The following is a 15,247-nucleotide window of genomic DNA, read 5'->3' as shown; positions in this document are numbered from 1 at the left end:
AAAACAAGCCAAGAGCTGTGCTTTTCCAACCCACAGCTGCAGAGCGGCCTTCCACGGGCCCCACATCGCTGGCTCACATGACGGAGACATGGAGGAAAAGGCTAATCAACTCTATTTCATCAGCAGGATAAATTGCCAACTTGGTATTAAAATTTAGTAATAAAATCAAATGCATATGCTAATCGCAGTATTATTTAGAAAAGTCTATTTTGGATCTGGAAACGAATAATCTACATATAATTACAAATACCAGAGATGTTTATCATCAAGAGGTCTTTGAGAAGAAACAAGCAACCAAGCATTGGATCCTTATTAAGGTTTCAATTTGTAAAAAAGTTGATCACCCCCATTGAAAGGTGGACTACAGAAATCCCACAGTCTTTTTGTTGTTACTTAGAAAAGTACCAAGCCTAACTATGTTTTATAAGACTCTCCTACAATCATTTAGTTAATTATTTATCAGGTGCTGTTTTTCTATGATTTATTCATTGAATGCATATGAATTCTCATTCAGCTAGAAATACATTTAGTGAGAGGAGAACCTGTTTAAGGAAGAAGAGAACGTATAGGCATATTTGAGGAGGAAATGGTCCTTCTTTTCATCACACACACACAACACACACACACGCGCGCGCACACACACACACCCCCCCCGGCACTGAACTTCTCTTGCTCAAACACAATGGAGTGACGGCTTCAACATTTTAAGGAAAAATTATTTTCTCCCTAGGATTCTATGCTCAGACAAGCTAGCAATCTGTGTGAAGGAGATTAAATGATTTTTTCAGACAAAGAACTCAGAAAATTTATTTCCTGCCCGCCCTTTCTTAGAAAGTTACTTCAGGAAGTACTCCAGCAAAGTAAGAATGTAAATCAGCAATAAAAAGGTATGTGGTGTAGCAAACAGGGGATCCAATCCTGTTGGGAACAGTAGGGATAGACCTGGGACAGGACAATGGCTGGGGAGGGGCAGGCTGTAGGATGGGGGCACCTGGGGAAACCTGTCAGAATAGTAAGTGGGATGGAAGGCTGGGGAAAGCTGAAGGTTGACAATGTTGAATTTTACCTGAGCCCCGTGTTCCTAGAAAACAGCTCTTTATATTCCTGGAAACAGCTTACACAAAGAACCACCTTTCCCTGTACGACTTAGAAAAGATGCATGGACATCCAGGTGTGCCTACAAGACCGCGGACACAGAGGCTCAGGGATGGTGCCACTGGTAGAAAGCTACTTTTCATTTATGATCTGGGCACTGAACAGTATTTACATAGGCATAATTGTGAAATGCTGGTTAATGGTTTTGAGTTTCAGAATCAACCTATGAACCAAGCACAGAAGACCCGGTTGTGGCTCCAGGACAGAAGGTTACATGTAACTACCTTTTCCCCAGAGTAAAACTGTACCTGACTAAAGATGGGACATGGAAGGAGCAGAGAGACAGCGGTAGAAAGAGGACGGGGTGCTGACATGCATAGAACTTGGAAGTGTCACTCTGTCCTGACAAAGCTGAACGACCCGAAAACCAATAGCTTTTCTTGTCCGTTCAGAAAACTGACATCACAGGGCAAAACATCACCCCCAAATCTGGAAGGATCTGGGCAAATACAGAGAATTACAGCCAAGGTGTTCTTTCCTGGATTAAAAGCCTTGGGAGCCAGAAGCTGGAAGGAACACTTCAAGGGTCGCGTGAAAAACGGGTGGAGGCTGTTTATGGACTGTGTGCGGGTGAGAAACTTGTGGGGACCCGTCTACAGCTAGGAGTCATTGTGGGGTAAAAAAGAGAAGAACTGGATGCTCTATATCACTCATCATCAGGCAGGGACTGCAAAACAAAACCACAATGAGGTATCACCCTACACCTGTCTGAGTGGCTAAAATGAAAAACACAGGAAACCACAGGGTTTGGCGAGGATGTGGAGGAAAAGGAACCCTCGTGCACTGTGGGTGGGAAGGCAAACTGGGGCAGCCACTGCGGAAAACAGTATGGAGGGTCCTCAAAAATTTAAAAATAGAACTATGCTGTGATCCAGTAATCATGCAACTGGGTATTTACCTGAAGGATACAGAAACACTAATTCAAAGGGATACATGCACCCTATGTTTATAGCAGCATCATCTACAAGAGCCAAACTATGGAAGGAGCCCAAGTGTCCACTGATAGATGAATGGATAAAGAAGATGGGGTGTGTATATCTATCTATCTATCTTTGAATATTATTCAGCCATAAAAAAGAATGAAATCTTGACATTCTTTGGATCTGGAAACGAATAATCTACATATAATTACATGGAGGGAGCTAGAGAGTATTATGCTAAGTGAAATATGTCCATCAGAGAAAGACAAATGCTATATGATTTCACTCATAAGTGGAATTTAAGAAACAGAACAAATGAGCAAAGGAAAAGAGAGAGAGGGGGAGAGAGACAAACAAGAAACAGACTCTTAACTACAGAGAACACACTGCTGGTTCCCAGAGGGGAGACGGTGGAGGAATGGGTGAAATAGGTGATCGGGATTAAACAGTATGCTTATCATGATGAAAAAAAAACCCATAAAATAATTGTATCATCAAAGAAAGAAAAATAGAAGGACTGGTTAAGAGTCTGTGTGGGAAGCACTTGGACCCCATGCCCCTCCCAAATTCCAAGTGTCTGGGAAGCTGTCCCCCTCCCCCAGCACAAAACGGGAGCTCTGGAAACTGTGCTCTCTGGAGTCCGGGTTTCTGAACTAAAAAGCGGGTGTCCTAGTGCAAGACAGGGAGAGTTCTTAATGAAAAGAGGGATTAAGTGGAAGCTTGTGTATATCCTGACTTTACTAAAGAGTTTCCTATGGCTCCGTAACAAATGCCAGAGTAGTGGGTGGCTTAAAACACCACACATTTCTTCTCTTACACTTCTGGGGCACCACAAGTCAGAGATCAGTTTTATTGGGTCAAGATCGAGGTGTCGGCAGGACCGTGTTCCTTCCAGAGGCTATGGGAGAATCTGTTCTTTGCCTCTTCTGGCTTCTCGCGGCTGCTGGTGATCCTTGGCTTGTGGCCACACCACTCCAATTTCTCCTTCTGTGGTCACTTCTGGGTGAAACCTCTCCCCGACTCCCTTTTATAAGGACACGGAGATCTGAGGCCCACCCAGACAATCCAGGATCATCTCCCCATCTCAAGACCCTTAACTTAATCACATCTGCAAGGACTCATTTTTCCATATCACATAACATTCAAAGGTTCCAGGAATTAGGACCGGGATACCTTCAGAGGGGCATTATGCAGCTTGCCACACTGACCATTGAAACTTCCAGGCTTCTTCTCCCAGGCAGCTCCCAGAGTGTTGGCAGCAGGGCACCAGAGAATCTTCTCTGGTTGGGTTGCCAGATTTAGGAAAACAAACCAACAAAAACTTAGCGGGACACCCTGTTAAATTAGAATTTCAGGTAAACAAAATAATTTTAATATAAATTTATCCCAAATATTGCATGACACATAGTTAGACTGACTATATTATTGTTTATCTGAAATTCTAATTTAACTAGGCATCCCCATATGTTATGTGGTAACCCTAGTCTCTGGGAAATTTGACAGCCCAAAAGAAAAATGTTAAAGATCCTGACACTGGGGGTCCTTCAAGGACACTCTCTGCCAGGTTGCTCTACCACAGTAGTTCAGACTGAAAGTTCAAAGCCAAGTGAGTAAGCTCCACCTATCTGCCCAGATTCTAATTGGCTTCTTAGAATCTCACTCTTAAAATAAGCGTATTTTTGAGGAGAGTGTCTAACATAGAAAATAGTAGAAAAAAGTGACACTGAGGAGAGATCCCTCAGGTGAAGAAAACTTTTTAAAAAATCTGTTGTTAATACCTTCAGAGAAATGAGATCTCGCACAAGAACACGGTGCTCTGAAAGAGGAACATTCTGAGAGCAAAAACAAGTTCTGGTCATTAGAAATATGATAAGTATGACAGCAGAAACAAAAATCCGAAAAGAAGGCTGAGAGCTAAAATTGAGGAAATCTTTCAGAAGGGGAAGCAGGAAGGAAAAGATGGATGATGGGAAAGATTTTAAAATATGAGGAAATATCCTATGTGGTTGAATATTCAGTAAAAATAAGAGTTTCACGAAGAACAGGAGAGGAAGTCCTTAATGAAGTAATCCAGAAAGTTTCACAGAATTAAAGAGTATGAAAAAGATGATCTGATGTGTCTGAACACTCCAGAAGAAGATTTTACGACTGGGGGCATGGTGGGGGTTTCATTAGTGATAGTGAGTACACAGAAAACTATGCAAACAAACAAAAATCATTATTAATTCCAGGGAACCCAAAATGCTACGTAGGAAGGGAAAAGTGATCCATGAAACAGGTCACAACGTTATAAACCCCGAATACTGATCTACCCGAAACTGTGATGCAGCCACATGGGGGCCCATGGAGAAAAGTTTGTGGGTCCCCATGGAGAGGTGGAGGCTGACGGGGTGAGGCGGCTGGTGCTATGTGATCGGTGAAGGAAAGTTAAACCCACATCTTCCTGGTATGGAGTCAACAGACACTGCCTGAAAGTTACAAACCAGGAAGCAGCACATAGAAGCCCGTCACTTAGAACCACGAGTTAAGCACCAAACGGTACCCACGAAAGCGGCCGCTTTGTGGACCGTGGGGACGGGGAAATGCGGAGTAGCAGGGTGAAGGGGCTGCTGTCTTTACTGAGCCTCGTAGAACCATCTGACTCCCACCAAAGGGCATGAGTAACGTGGGGAGAGCAAAAACTAATGTTAGCGGAGAAGGATTATGCTGCTGAGAGCCATGGGGAAGAGAGACGTGCGCCCTCCTTGTGCTTTGGGTTGACTCCACGGAGGGAGGCCCGGATGTTACTTCACTGTTTGAATGGACAGAGAGGAAGAAGCGAAAGCCATTCATTTTCCATTTTCTAGTCCCGACTATGTGAGAAGCACCGTTAAGCCAGTGGAGGAAAACCTGTGTAGAAGATCGGTCAGCTCCTCTTCCTTAAGAGGACAGCCACACTCCTGCAGCACCTTCTGCATCCTGCCTATGGATATATAACCGTTTTTCCATCTGTCTAGTTTGGTGAGTGCTTTGCTGATATCTTGATAATGGTCCTTAAGCTTTTCCCTGAAAGAGAAGACATTTTAGACACCCTAAAACCAGGAAAACAAGTCATTTCTTTAAAGCAAGAGCTCCATGATTGTTCTAATGATGATTTGCTGGTTCATCAAAGAACTAATTTTGAAGATGTTTTGCAGCCTTGGTGTAATGCTTACATTAAAAGGTATTCTGGAAAAAATAATAGGTCTGTATTGTTGTCATGTTATTGTTATTATCATTAGCAAAACTGTGTTAGAGAAATTACTTTTTTTTTTTTACTAGAATTGGTACTTTAAAGATAGAACAAGGAATTAAGACCTACAGTGATATTACAGACATGTGAAATACACCTTGATTCTCCCAGTGAAAACCCATGGAGCACCTACTACATGCCAGCTACCACTCTGGGTGTTGGGATGCATCTAGGGGTTCAAACAGGCATCCCTAGAAGAACTTACATCCTCATGGGGCGAGGCTGATGTGAGACAGAAGGGGTCAGCGCAGTACATCAGTAGAGACTGGAGAGTGGGGCTGAGAAGACCCACAGTGGGAGCGGGGCTGCAATTCCCATGGGGAGGTGCAGGTGGGCCCCACTGGGAAGGCAGCACTTGAGTAGAGATGTGTTACCCCCAAATAGCTCTCCTGGGCCCCAGGACAGCCAGCGCCAACACCCTAAGGCAGAGGTGCAGGAGCTCGGGGAGTGAGGAAGGTGGACAAGCTCTCAGTGTTAGCCGGGGAGAAGGGGTGCCCTGGGACCCCTGGCTTTTTATCAGATATTGTGTTGTTAAGAAACACAGCCACTGTTTGTGGGCATCAACTGGCAAACCAGGAGCTGTGCTGTCTTCATGTTCTCTCCCACTGATGCTTCTTAACAACCCTGCAAGGGAGGTGGGTAACTATAGCCCCACTTTATAGATGTAGAACGAGGGTGCCCAGAACCACGGTGGAGTCAGGGCCTGACCGGGCCTGCCTCTCGCAGGGACAGAGGAGCATCCAGCTGCAGCTTCTGCTAGAGGGCTGTTTTCCTTGCAGAACATGTTCAAGTTTCTATAAATCCATTTTTTAAGGAAAATTCTTCCCTGACCAAAAAAAATATATTGTTATGGGACTAAAAAAGTGTGGAAATCTTTAGGGATGGACCATCTTGCACCTGACTTTGGTGGACTGATGATAAACTCCATGACCTTGGTTCACCCAGGTCTCTAAAAAGAGAGATCTCCTTCCTACTGCCCTGAGCAACATGCTTGTCTGGCGGGCTTAGACTAGGACTTGGCTGTGGGGTTCTTATTCAGGGAAGAGAATGTGCTATAAATTCCAAACACAGAATCTTTGCTGTAATTGTCTACCACCTCAGAAATGTATTTGCGGAGAGAACAGTTCCTTGAGCATGCCTAGGAGAAAGAATCCAAAGGAACAGAACAGTCCAGAAGAGAGGAAGTTGAGTGGGAGCACAGAGGTCGGGGGGGGGTGGCGCCGACTTGGAAGCCACGTGGGCCATCCACCCCCTTCCCTCCTTGGCCTCCACTGTGGAGCTGGCCGACTAAGCATTTGAGCAACTGATACAAATGAGTTGCATTAACTGTTCTGCAAATGTATACCAACAGGAGCAACATTTTGGATTCCTTTACAGGTGTATGCTGAATTCAGTCCCATGTTACAAATGACTACTCATCATCACAACTATTATATTCCACTTAATCCTTCAAAATGAAAGCAAATGAAGGTATAAAAAAATCGAAACATTTTTTGAGATACATATTTTTAGAAAATTGAGGCATTCAGCATTTCTTGGATTGGTTTCTAGGCGGTAATTATTTCCCTTGCAGAGTGAATGTGTGCACAGAGTAAATGAGGGTTTGGAGCATCGATCGTGCCATGCCGAACAGAAACGGTGGGAGCCGACCCTCAGGGACGAGCTGCTGCTGCCCTGGGCCCGTGTCTGGTTCCTGGTCTGGACAGTGAGTCAGTCCGAAGAGGGCACTGTCATGGCCAGTGGACGGCCACAGAGCCCTGCCCGACACAGCCTTGCTGGGCCGGGCTTCACCGGTTTTGCTGGTATACCCCCCAATCTGCATCCCGGAACAGGCCAGGGCTAATGGGGCTAGTTCATCAATGCTGCTCTGGTTCCAAATCTTCAACTCAGACTTGGGCAAAAAAGAGGACGGCACGGAAAATAAATGTGAGTTTTAAAAAAAGGATTCTTAATTTTCAAAATGTATTTGGGGCACTCCAAACAAAATAAATTCTCTTAGATTTAAGAGGCAAATATAAATTTTGGTCACTTTACATGAACCTGACTTTCGTCTTTTTCATCAGAGGAGGGAGATCCTGTTTACTTGCCAATTTTACAATTCGACATCTTTGAGAAAATGGAAGTTGGTCAGGCATTTTTGTGAAATCAGGCTTGTCCTCTTTGGTAAGAAAGTGTGATTGTGGCAAGGAGGACAGGGTGAGTGTGGATCGGTTAACTAAGCTTGGTGATCTGAGATGCACGGTCTGGTGGCTCGCAGTTGGCACGGTAAACAGAAACATGGGAAGGGAACGAATGTGCCGAGAGTGTGCGGAGGATGTGAGATTTCTCTCAGAGCCTCATTACTCACAAGTGGCAGGAGGGAAGACACGAGTGGGTAATGAGGCCAGCCCTGTCTGGTAAAGATAAATTCCACTTTTTCATTAGTTTTATGGCGTATTTCATTTATACCAATCTTGCACCTATTTTTACTTTAAATCTCACAAACTCAATTCTCTTCCCTCAGGCTTTATAACTCAGTAACTTGGACATAATTCAGGGGTGTGTTTGAACTGCTTTTCTCTTAAACCCCATTGAGCCATTACATTTCTTCCCTGTGTCCTTGGGAGTTCTTATTTCCTTTGCGGATACTTTAATAACAACTCATTCGCTCATTCAGGTGCCATTTGAGGTGGTGAGGACGGACAGCTGAAGTGACAGACCGGACATGGACAGAAACACGGAGGAGAGCATCATGGGGCTAAGGCAGAGCTGTGGAGTGAGGATGGAGTCCTAGCCTTGGCGAGTGCTGGCGGTGACCATCAGGACCTAGGACTGATCGAGAACATCTGTCCCATTGCTTTATGGTTATATTGAATGCAGCAACATTTTCTCCTGTGTTATAAATTTTTTAAATAGGTCATTAGGAATTAGTTTTAAACTCTGAAAGTCGTCGTGTAAGGTCCCACCATCCAAATCCAACACATCACCTTTTGCACAGCATCTTCTGGTCCCTGCGGACAGGCATCCACTTTTGACATAGTTCCAATCACAATACACATACTGGTTAAAATGTCACTTCCCGTTAGCCCTTGATCACAAACATTTTCCACAGTCTTTGTGATGCTAATTGAATAGGCATATACTTTTTCATGTTCCTTGGGGCCACACTTTATAAGGCAGGTGCCCCTTTTAGTTGTTGTTGAAGATATAGTGCAAATCATATCTTCCAGCCGCTTAACTGTTGGCTTCTACTACATTATTTCTTTGAGGTTTAGTCCTCAAAGTACTGAGTTAAGGAATAGGTCTGTTGGTTTGTTCATTTATTCAACAGAGGTTTGCGGGGTGCCCACGAGGTGTCTGCACTGTTCTGCACTGCGTGAAGACAGGCATGTCCTTCTGGAACTTGGCTTCTAGTTGGGTGAGGGGCGGGGCCCAGGGTGTAGGTTAGTAAACACTTAAATGGTCTCAAGGGTGACCTACAAAATAGGAATGGTGTGCGACTGTCACTGGATAAGGGGGGGGGGTTGGCTCATGGCCTTTTAGCTCCTTTATACTCCGTGATCTGGTGCCCGTTTCTAGAATCTACAGCAGAAAAGGAGTATTATAATTTCATGACAACTTTGCCAGCACTGGGAGGGACCACTTTAAAACCACTTTTGCCACAAGGGCATGTGACGAACAGGTGGCCAGCTCGCAGACCCACGATACTTACACACTTACCTGACTGGCGCGGCCCTATCTGTGCTCTGCTCCAGCTGCTTGACCTCCTCTTGCATCTGCTGGGGCTTCGTGAAATGACCCATGAAGTTGAAGTAATCCTCCGTGTAGGGCCGATGAATGTCTGCTGAGTAGTTAATCCCCAATTTCTGTAAAAATTCTTGGTAAGTTATGTGTCCTCTTCCCTCCGTGTCATAGCTTTGAAAACAAACAAACAAGACTGTCATCAGTAGCCACCATGGTGTGTGAGCTGGAAATGCAGACTCTGCTCTCTGACAGCACCCAGACCTGATCTGAATCTGCATTTGACAAGATCCTCAGGCAAGGAGCCATAGGCTCATCAAAGTTGGAAACCTGCTGCTCTCATCCACAGAATGGTCACACCTCCTGAGAGGTGATCTTGGTCCCCAGGAAAGAGCAACCAAATTCATTCACTTGTCATTCTGTTAGAAAACGGTTGTGACCACAGAAAATTAAAATCAAGCCTGCCATTCATTCAACAGGGTTTTTTTTTTTAATCTTTTTTTTTTTTAATTGAGCACCTACATGTAAGGGGAACTATGCTAAGGTTTAGAAAAAGTCCTTCAAAAACATATTCAATCTTAAAACTTAAATAAATGAATGCCATTTGATTCAAATCCCCCACTTCCCCTTTGAAGAGATGCCAATTATATACAACCAGTGAGCGAGACCAGTGAGGAAAACAAGATAAGAATTATGCTATGTACCTTTTATGTCGTTTTCTATTATTGAGATGTTTCTGAATTATAATTCATTAAAAAAGGCATAATGGAGGGTTTTTATCTCCCAGCATTATTCAAATAGAATAGAATTACTTCAATAAAAAAATTTAAGGCAAATTGCCAATTTTCTTTAAAGAAAAAAAAGCATTTATTTTTACCGAAAGATCTTGGTCCTCGTCTGACTGATAAAAATGGCATTTGCGGATGTGATTTTTCTCAGATGAACTCCCAGTTACAAGGACCAAGACTATATTTAAACAATGTTGTGGGCATAATCCTCTAGCAGGCTGTTTGGACGTTTGTCTGACTGAGCATGAGTGCAGGCAGCTTTCCTGTGTGTGGCCGAGCTTCCCTCTGCTCGTTAACTGACAAGACGTGGAAAAATCTGCAGGATCCCACGCTTGCTCACCTCCAACACACAGACACCTTTGCGACTGTTTCGGTTGAGCAGCGATGAAGAGAACGTATTTATTTCCCCGAATTTCTTGTCCTCGAGGGGTGGGGTGGGGGGAGGAGGCCGAGGGGTAGGAATTTTAGGCAAACCCTTCATGCACTTGTGCTAAAACCCACAGAGCATCCCGGGAGCTGGCATGCCATCAGTCCTTCCCCAAGGCCAAATGGGCCATTCCCTGAAGTGCCTACAGAACTGGGGGGGGCCCTCCCTCTCCCTCTCCCCCATTTGTCGTTTCTGTGCCCCACACTTCTGCTTCGTGTCTGACTTCCACCTGCCCTATCGGCATCCAGACCCATTGCGATCAGGTACTCTATCTTACAAGGTAAGGAGAGTCCCCTTCTGTGACTCCGAGGTAGCACAGGGTGGAGAACTAACTCCAAGTCAAATAGACGCTCACTCGCCCTGAGACCCTGGCAAGGCCCTCGGCCACTCTGGGGCTCTGGTCCCTCCTCTGTGAGCCCCTGAAGGCCTTCCTAGACCCAACGTCTCAGGTCAGTGCCTTACTGCTGCTCTCCATATATTTATGAAACCATCTGAGGCCTTTCCAGGTGTCTGTTATTAGTGCAGCCTTGGTACTTGCAACACCCCCCCCCCCCCGGCCAAATACCATTCTACCTGTATTCAGTGAATTTGCTTTCTAAAACAAAACCAAGTGACACAGCCACAAAAGAGGGCCCGTGGGGTCTCTGGCTGCCAAGGCATGTGCTGTGGTTTGGGCAGGGCTATGATGCTCCAGGCCGCACAGGGGCCTCTAGCAAGTAGCTCTTCCTGCTGCTGGTGATAAGACTCTAGCTGTGGAAAGGGTAGTTTATTTTCCATCAATGTCCCAAGGAAGGGGAAGGAAGGGAAGCTCCCCAAGGCTCCCCGTTCCTATAGGAGGGCTCCGGAAAGAATGGTGTGGAGACCAGTCACTGACCAATGACTCCTCTCTCTTCCTAAGTCAAAAGTGCTGTATTTTCACTTTCGCCTGGATTTCTCCGGGGCCATGGTGAGGATCGGCGGGTAAATGCCCCCTGGGTCTTAGACCAGGGCCTGGCACCCAGTGAGTGCATGCTGCTGCTTGCTGCCGCTGTTCACCACCCAAAGGCTGAACCATACCTTTAGAACGCGCCTCCTTTCCCCGCTAGATGGCAAGTTTGTTGAGGGGCAACCACAAGCAACCACGCCGTGTTATCCTTACAAACAAACTCCCAGCGCCTGGCCACAGGCCTCGCAAAGCTTGGTTATCAATATTTGTCGGCTGAGCTACTGCCTGCGAAGGACACGTGTTCCTAAGGAAGCGCCACCATCCTGGCGTGTTGTGCACAGAGATTACTGACAACAAACTCTAAATCATGACACTTGAACTGAATGAAAAGACACTTCTTAATTACCTCATTAATAAAGATCATAAACATTCCATTCTCATCGCAAAGGAATAGAAGACCAGATTGCACAATTGCAACTAAAATATTGTTATGAATGTGAATAATAAGAGAGTTAATTCAGCTTACATAACCTCACCCTTCATTATATAATCCTTTGTGTAACATTTTAAAAAAATCAACTTGCCTATAAAGGTTGAATTTTAAAATGGCTCGGCAACAGATGTGCCAGGAAAAATGTGCACATAAACAGAGGACCCATAAAAGCTTGCATTTGCATGTGGCAATGGCCGCTAATTTATGATATAATCCGATTACTCTGCCCAATTATTGTGCATACAGCAACTCAGTTGTACACACAATTTGAATACGTTCACATCGATTGCTTTGCTTCGCTCAGTCTCAGTCCTTTATGCTCAGTTCAGGCACTTGATTCTTATGTCAGTGGCAGCCCCACCTTCTAGCACCTCTGACCCCAGACTTAGAGGGTCTGGGGTCAGCCCCACTGACGACCCAGGCCAGGCAGCAGAGGTAGACGTGACAACTTATGCAGCTTGGGACGTACAGAATCTTCTCAGGGGTCACCAGGGAGGGCGGTCTGATGGCTAACATCATCACCCTTCAGGGTGGTGTTCCCCTGCCCGAGTTGGTCATGGCCACTGGGCACGGTCAGCAAGTCCTGGTGGTGTCACAGGTTTGAGGGCCGTCCAGGTCCATGATCCCTCCCTGGTGCTCCCCAGTGAGGGGTGGTCTGGCCTTGGATAAAGCCAGGCCGGCAGGGGAAACGCACTCCTTCAAAGACCACCCACTGAAGTGCCTGACGACTTGGATCACGAAAAGTTCTCTATGTTGAGCTAGGAGCCCACCTGGCCAGTCATCCCCAAGCACTTCCAAAACTCCCTCCCAGCTACCGTGTCCTGTTCGGTCTCCTCTTTCCTAACCTAAAGACCTTGCTCACTGGACCCCTTTAATTCCTTTCCCTGCTCCGGGCTATCCTTGTCCTGCTGTCCCACAGCAGGGTGCCCAGCAGGCTCTTGCCAGGTGCCGCCATGGCTGGGCCGATGCAGATAACCAAGCTTCCTGGTAACTTAGAGTCAGGGCTTCTTCCCATGAGCAGGTGCGTTTGGCAAAGGTACCTTGCGTAGTCTTTTCTTTTTGTGTTGGAAGACCAAGATACAACTTACCTACCATATCAAGAAATGTGCAAAAATTGGGCATCAACGATCCCCCCAAAGCCTTCTATCAAGTCCACTTATCAGCTGGCTTTATACAACTAATCCGATACTGTTAATTCGGAGACTTGCCTCCCTGTGCTAGCCTTCTGGGTATGTTTCTAATGCATTGTCTTCATAGTTTTTCAGCAAAGTCTGTTTTAAATCCAAAATAGTCGAATTCTGTCTGATGAAATGAGGCTACAGAAGGTGTTCCACATGCTGAGCAAGTCCCTGAGAAGTGCCTCCCACAGTGGGCCCCCTGGTGCTGGTGGTCCCCGAGCCAGACAGGCTCTGGGTCTCAGGCTCTGTTGTGATGGGCAGTGTCCTTCCTCTCCTGTCCCAGACTTCCCCCTCCTCCGGGCCTCTGCTCACTGGGAAGCCCTTCCTCCTTAATAAAATGACTGTTTATTAAGACTCAGCTCAGGCCTCCTATCCCCCTGGGGGGGCAGTGTCCCCTCCCTGAACACCCGCACAGCTCCCACCACCCGCAACATTGTGTTCCGTGCTTACCCTCCCCGCCGAGCTGTGAGCAGCCTGAGAGTGGGGGCTGTCTCTGGAACCCCAGCGTCCAGCACGAGGCCTGCAACTTAGAAAGTTTCAAAGAATTCCTGCTTCGTGATCACTCAGATGAATGAAGAAATGAATGAATCCACTTCTATCTTGTAATTCATTCTTAGCAATCTCTCCAAAACCACGCCAAACACCCTGCTCCTGAAATCTCATCCTCACAGATCCTGATTTGGCTTCAGTGAGCAGGTTCCCTTTCACACCAGCCTCCTTCAGGCTGGAACATTTTGTTCCTTTAATCCTTGATAAGCCAGCCTACATCCCGGCTCACTTCACACAACGAAGATTGGGTCCTCCCCGATCTGTCCAGTCCCTGTGCAGTTAGTGGGGGCCGCAGGCGGGAGGGTGTCACTTTGGGGCTGAAGCCCACCCAAGCCCGTGTGATCCTACAGCTCTGCAGACACCCCCACAGGGCTCAATGAAGCCACAGCTGGAGGCTGGCCAGCTCCCCAAACCACCACTTGGAAGAGAACCGCCCAAAAGAGCTGATAAACATGCTGTAGACACTGGGTGAGTGAGAAATAAAATATCGCTGTGCTAAGCCACTGAGATGTGGGGGTGAATTCATTAATTTGCTTCCACAGCATTGACTAGACCCTCCAGACTAATCTGAGGCTCTAAAATAGTGCACTTCACAGGTGCTTAATAAACGTTGAGTGAATAATGGATGCTATTTTTTTTTCTTGTCTACATTCTATATTGTACTCTAGGTTTTAATTGTGTATTTTTGAAAGGGCAGAATGTTGTTGGTCTACTCACTTCCACTTATCTATTTTGGGGGGCTTTCCTATTCTTTTTTTTTTTTTTTAAAGATCTATTTATTTATTTGAGAAAGCGAGAATGAGAGAGAGAGAGAGTACATGAGAGGGGGGAGGGTTAGAGGGAGAAGCAGGCTCCTCGCTGAGCAGGGAGCCCGATGCGGGACTCGATCCAGGGACTCCAGGATCATGACCTGAGCCGAAGGCAGTCGCTTAACCAACTGAGCCACCCAGGCGCCCGTGGGCTTTCCTATTCTGACAAGCGACCCCCTCAGCTGGCAGTGTGTCACATGGGTCCCAGTCGTCCCCGATTTCCCCGTGTCCCTGGGCGGAGAACGCCCCCCCTATGGTTAGGGCGACTGAAGGAGGCTCCTGGTGCGTGGACAGCCCCCGGCTGGCCAGCACCTTCTCGCCGGCTCAGCGCCTCCTGCTCTGCAGTGCAGGGGTGGATGTGGGGCGTGGAGCAGGGCGGGGCACCTGCCTTTGCCAGCAAACACGGAGTGGACAACTAGCTGAGATCATGGGAACACACAGAGAATGGGTGGGAAAGCCTCACCACCAGGTCACCATTTATCATGTCTGCTGAGTAGGTCACGGGTGCTTTGTTGTTGTCTTTTCTTTCCCTTTATGCTTTTCTGGATTTTCTGAGACTTTTATTTATTTATTTATTTGACAGAGACACAGCGAGAGCAGGAACACAAGCAGAGGGAATGGGAGAGGGAGAAGCAGGCTTCCTGCCGAGCAGGGAGCCCGATGCGGGGCTCGATCCCAGGACCCTGGGATCATGACCTGAGCCGAAGGCAGACGCTTAACGACTGAGCCACCCAGGCGCCCTTCTGAGACTTTTAAAATGAGTATGCATTAATATCGCAATTAAAAAAGAATTTCAAATCTATATGATCTTTTTGCTGCCAGTTTTTATGCTTATGTGTGCCAGGTACTCTGCCTCTATTATTTGTCCCCATTGCCATCCTACTTGATAGTTGACTGAAGCCCAGAGAAGGCAAGCCACTGGCCCACCATCACACAGCTCCTGTGGAGTGCCATGGGACCAGCTGCCACTCTGGCTCAGAGCACAGCCCTTAGCTGCAGCCTACTCGGCCAC

At 46.6% G+C, this 15,247-nt stretch overlaps 1 protein-coding gene across 1 annotated transcript in view; it reads right to left on the bottom strand.

Annotated features, from left to right (window-relative positions):
* Nucleotides 1-15,247, bottom strand: part of EFCAB6 (EF-hand calcium binding domain 6) — a 215,743-nt gene that overhangs the window by 45,569 nt on the left and 154,927 nt on the right. The window contains exons 22-23 of the mRNA XM_034987337.1: nt 9,046-9,240; nt 4,965-5,120 (exon numbers count right to left, since the gene is read on the bottom strand). Coding sequence (XP_034843228.1) covers nt 4,965-5,120; nt 9,046-9,240 — 351 coding nt within the window. The remainder of the gene's footprint in view (nt 1-4,964; nt 5,121-9,045; nt 9,241-15,247) is intronic.

Source organism: Mirounga leonina, unplaced genomic scaffold (genome assembly GCF_011800145.1).
Source record: "Mirounga leonina isolate KUSES-001 unplaced genomic scaffold, KU_Mleo_1.0 Mir_418, whole genome shotgun sequence".
NCBI classification, from domain to species: domain Eukaryota; kingdom Metazoa; phylum Chordata; class Mammalia; order Carnivora; family Phocidae; genus Mirounga; species Mirounga leonina.
This window is presented reverse-complemented; position numbering and strand designations above follow the sequence as displayed.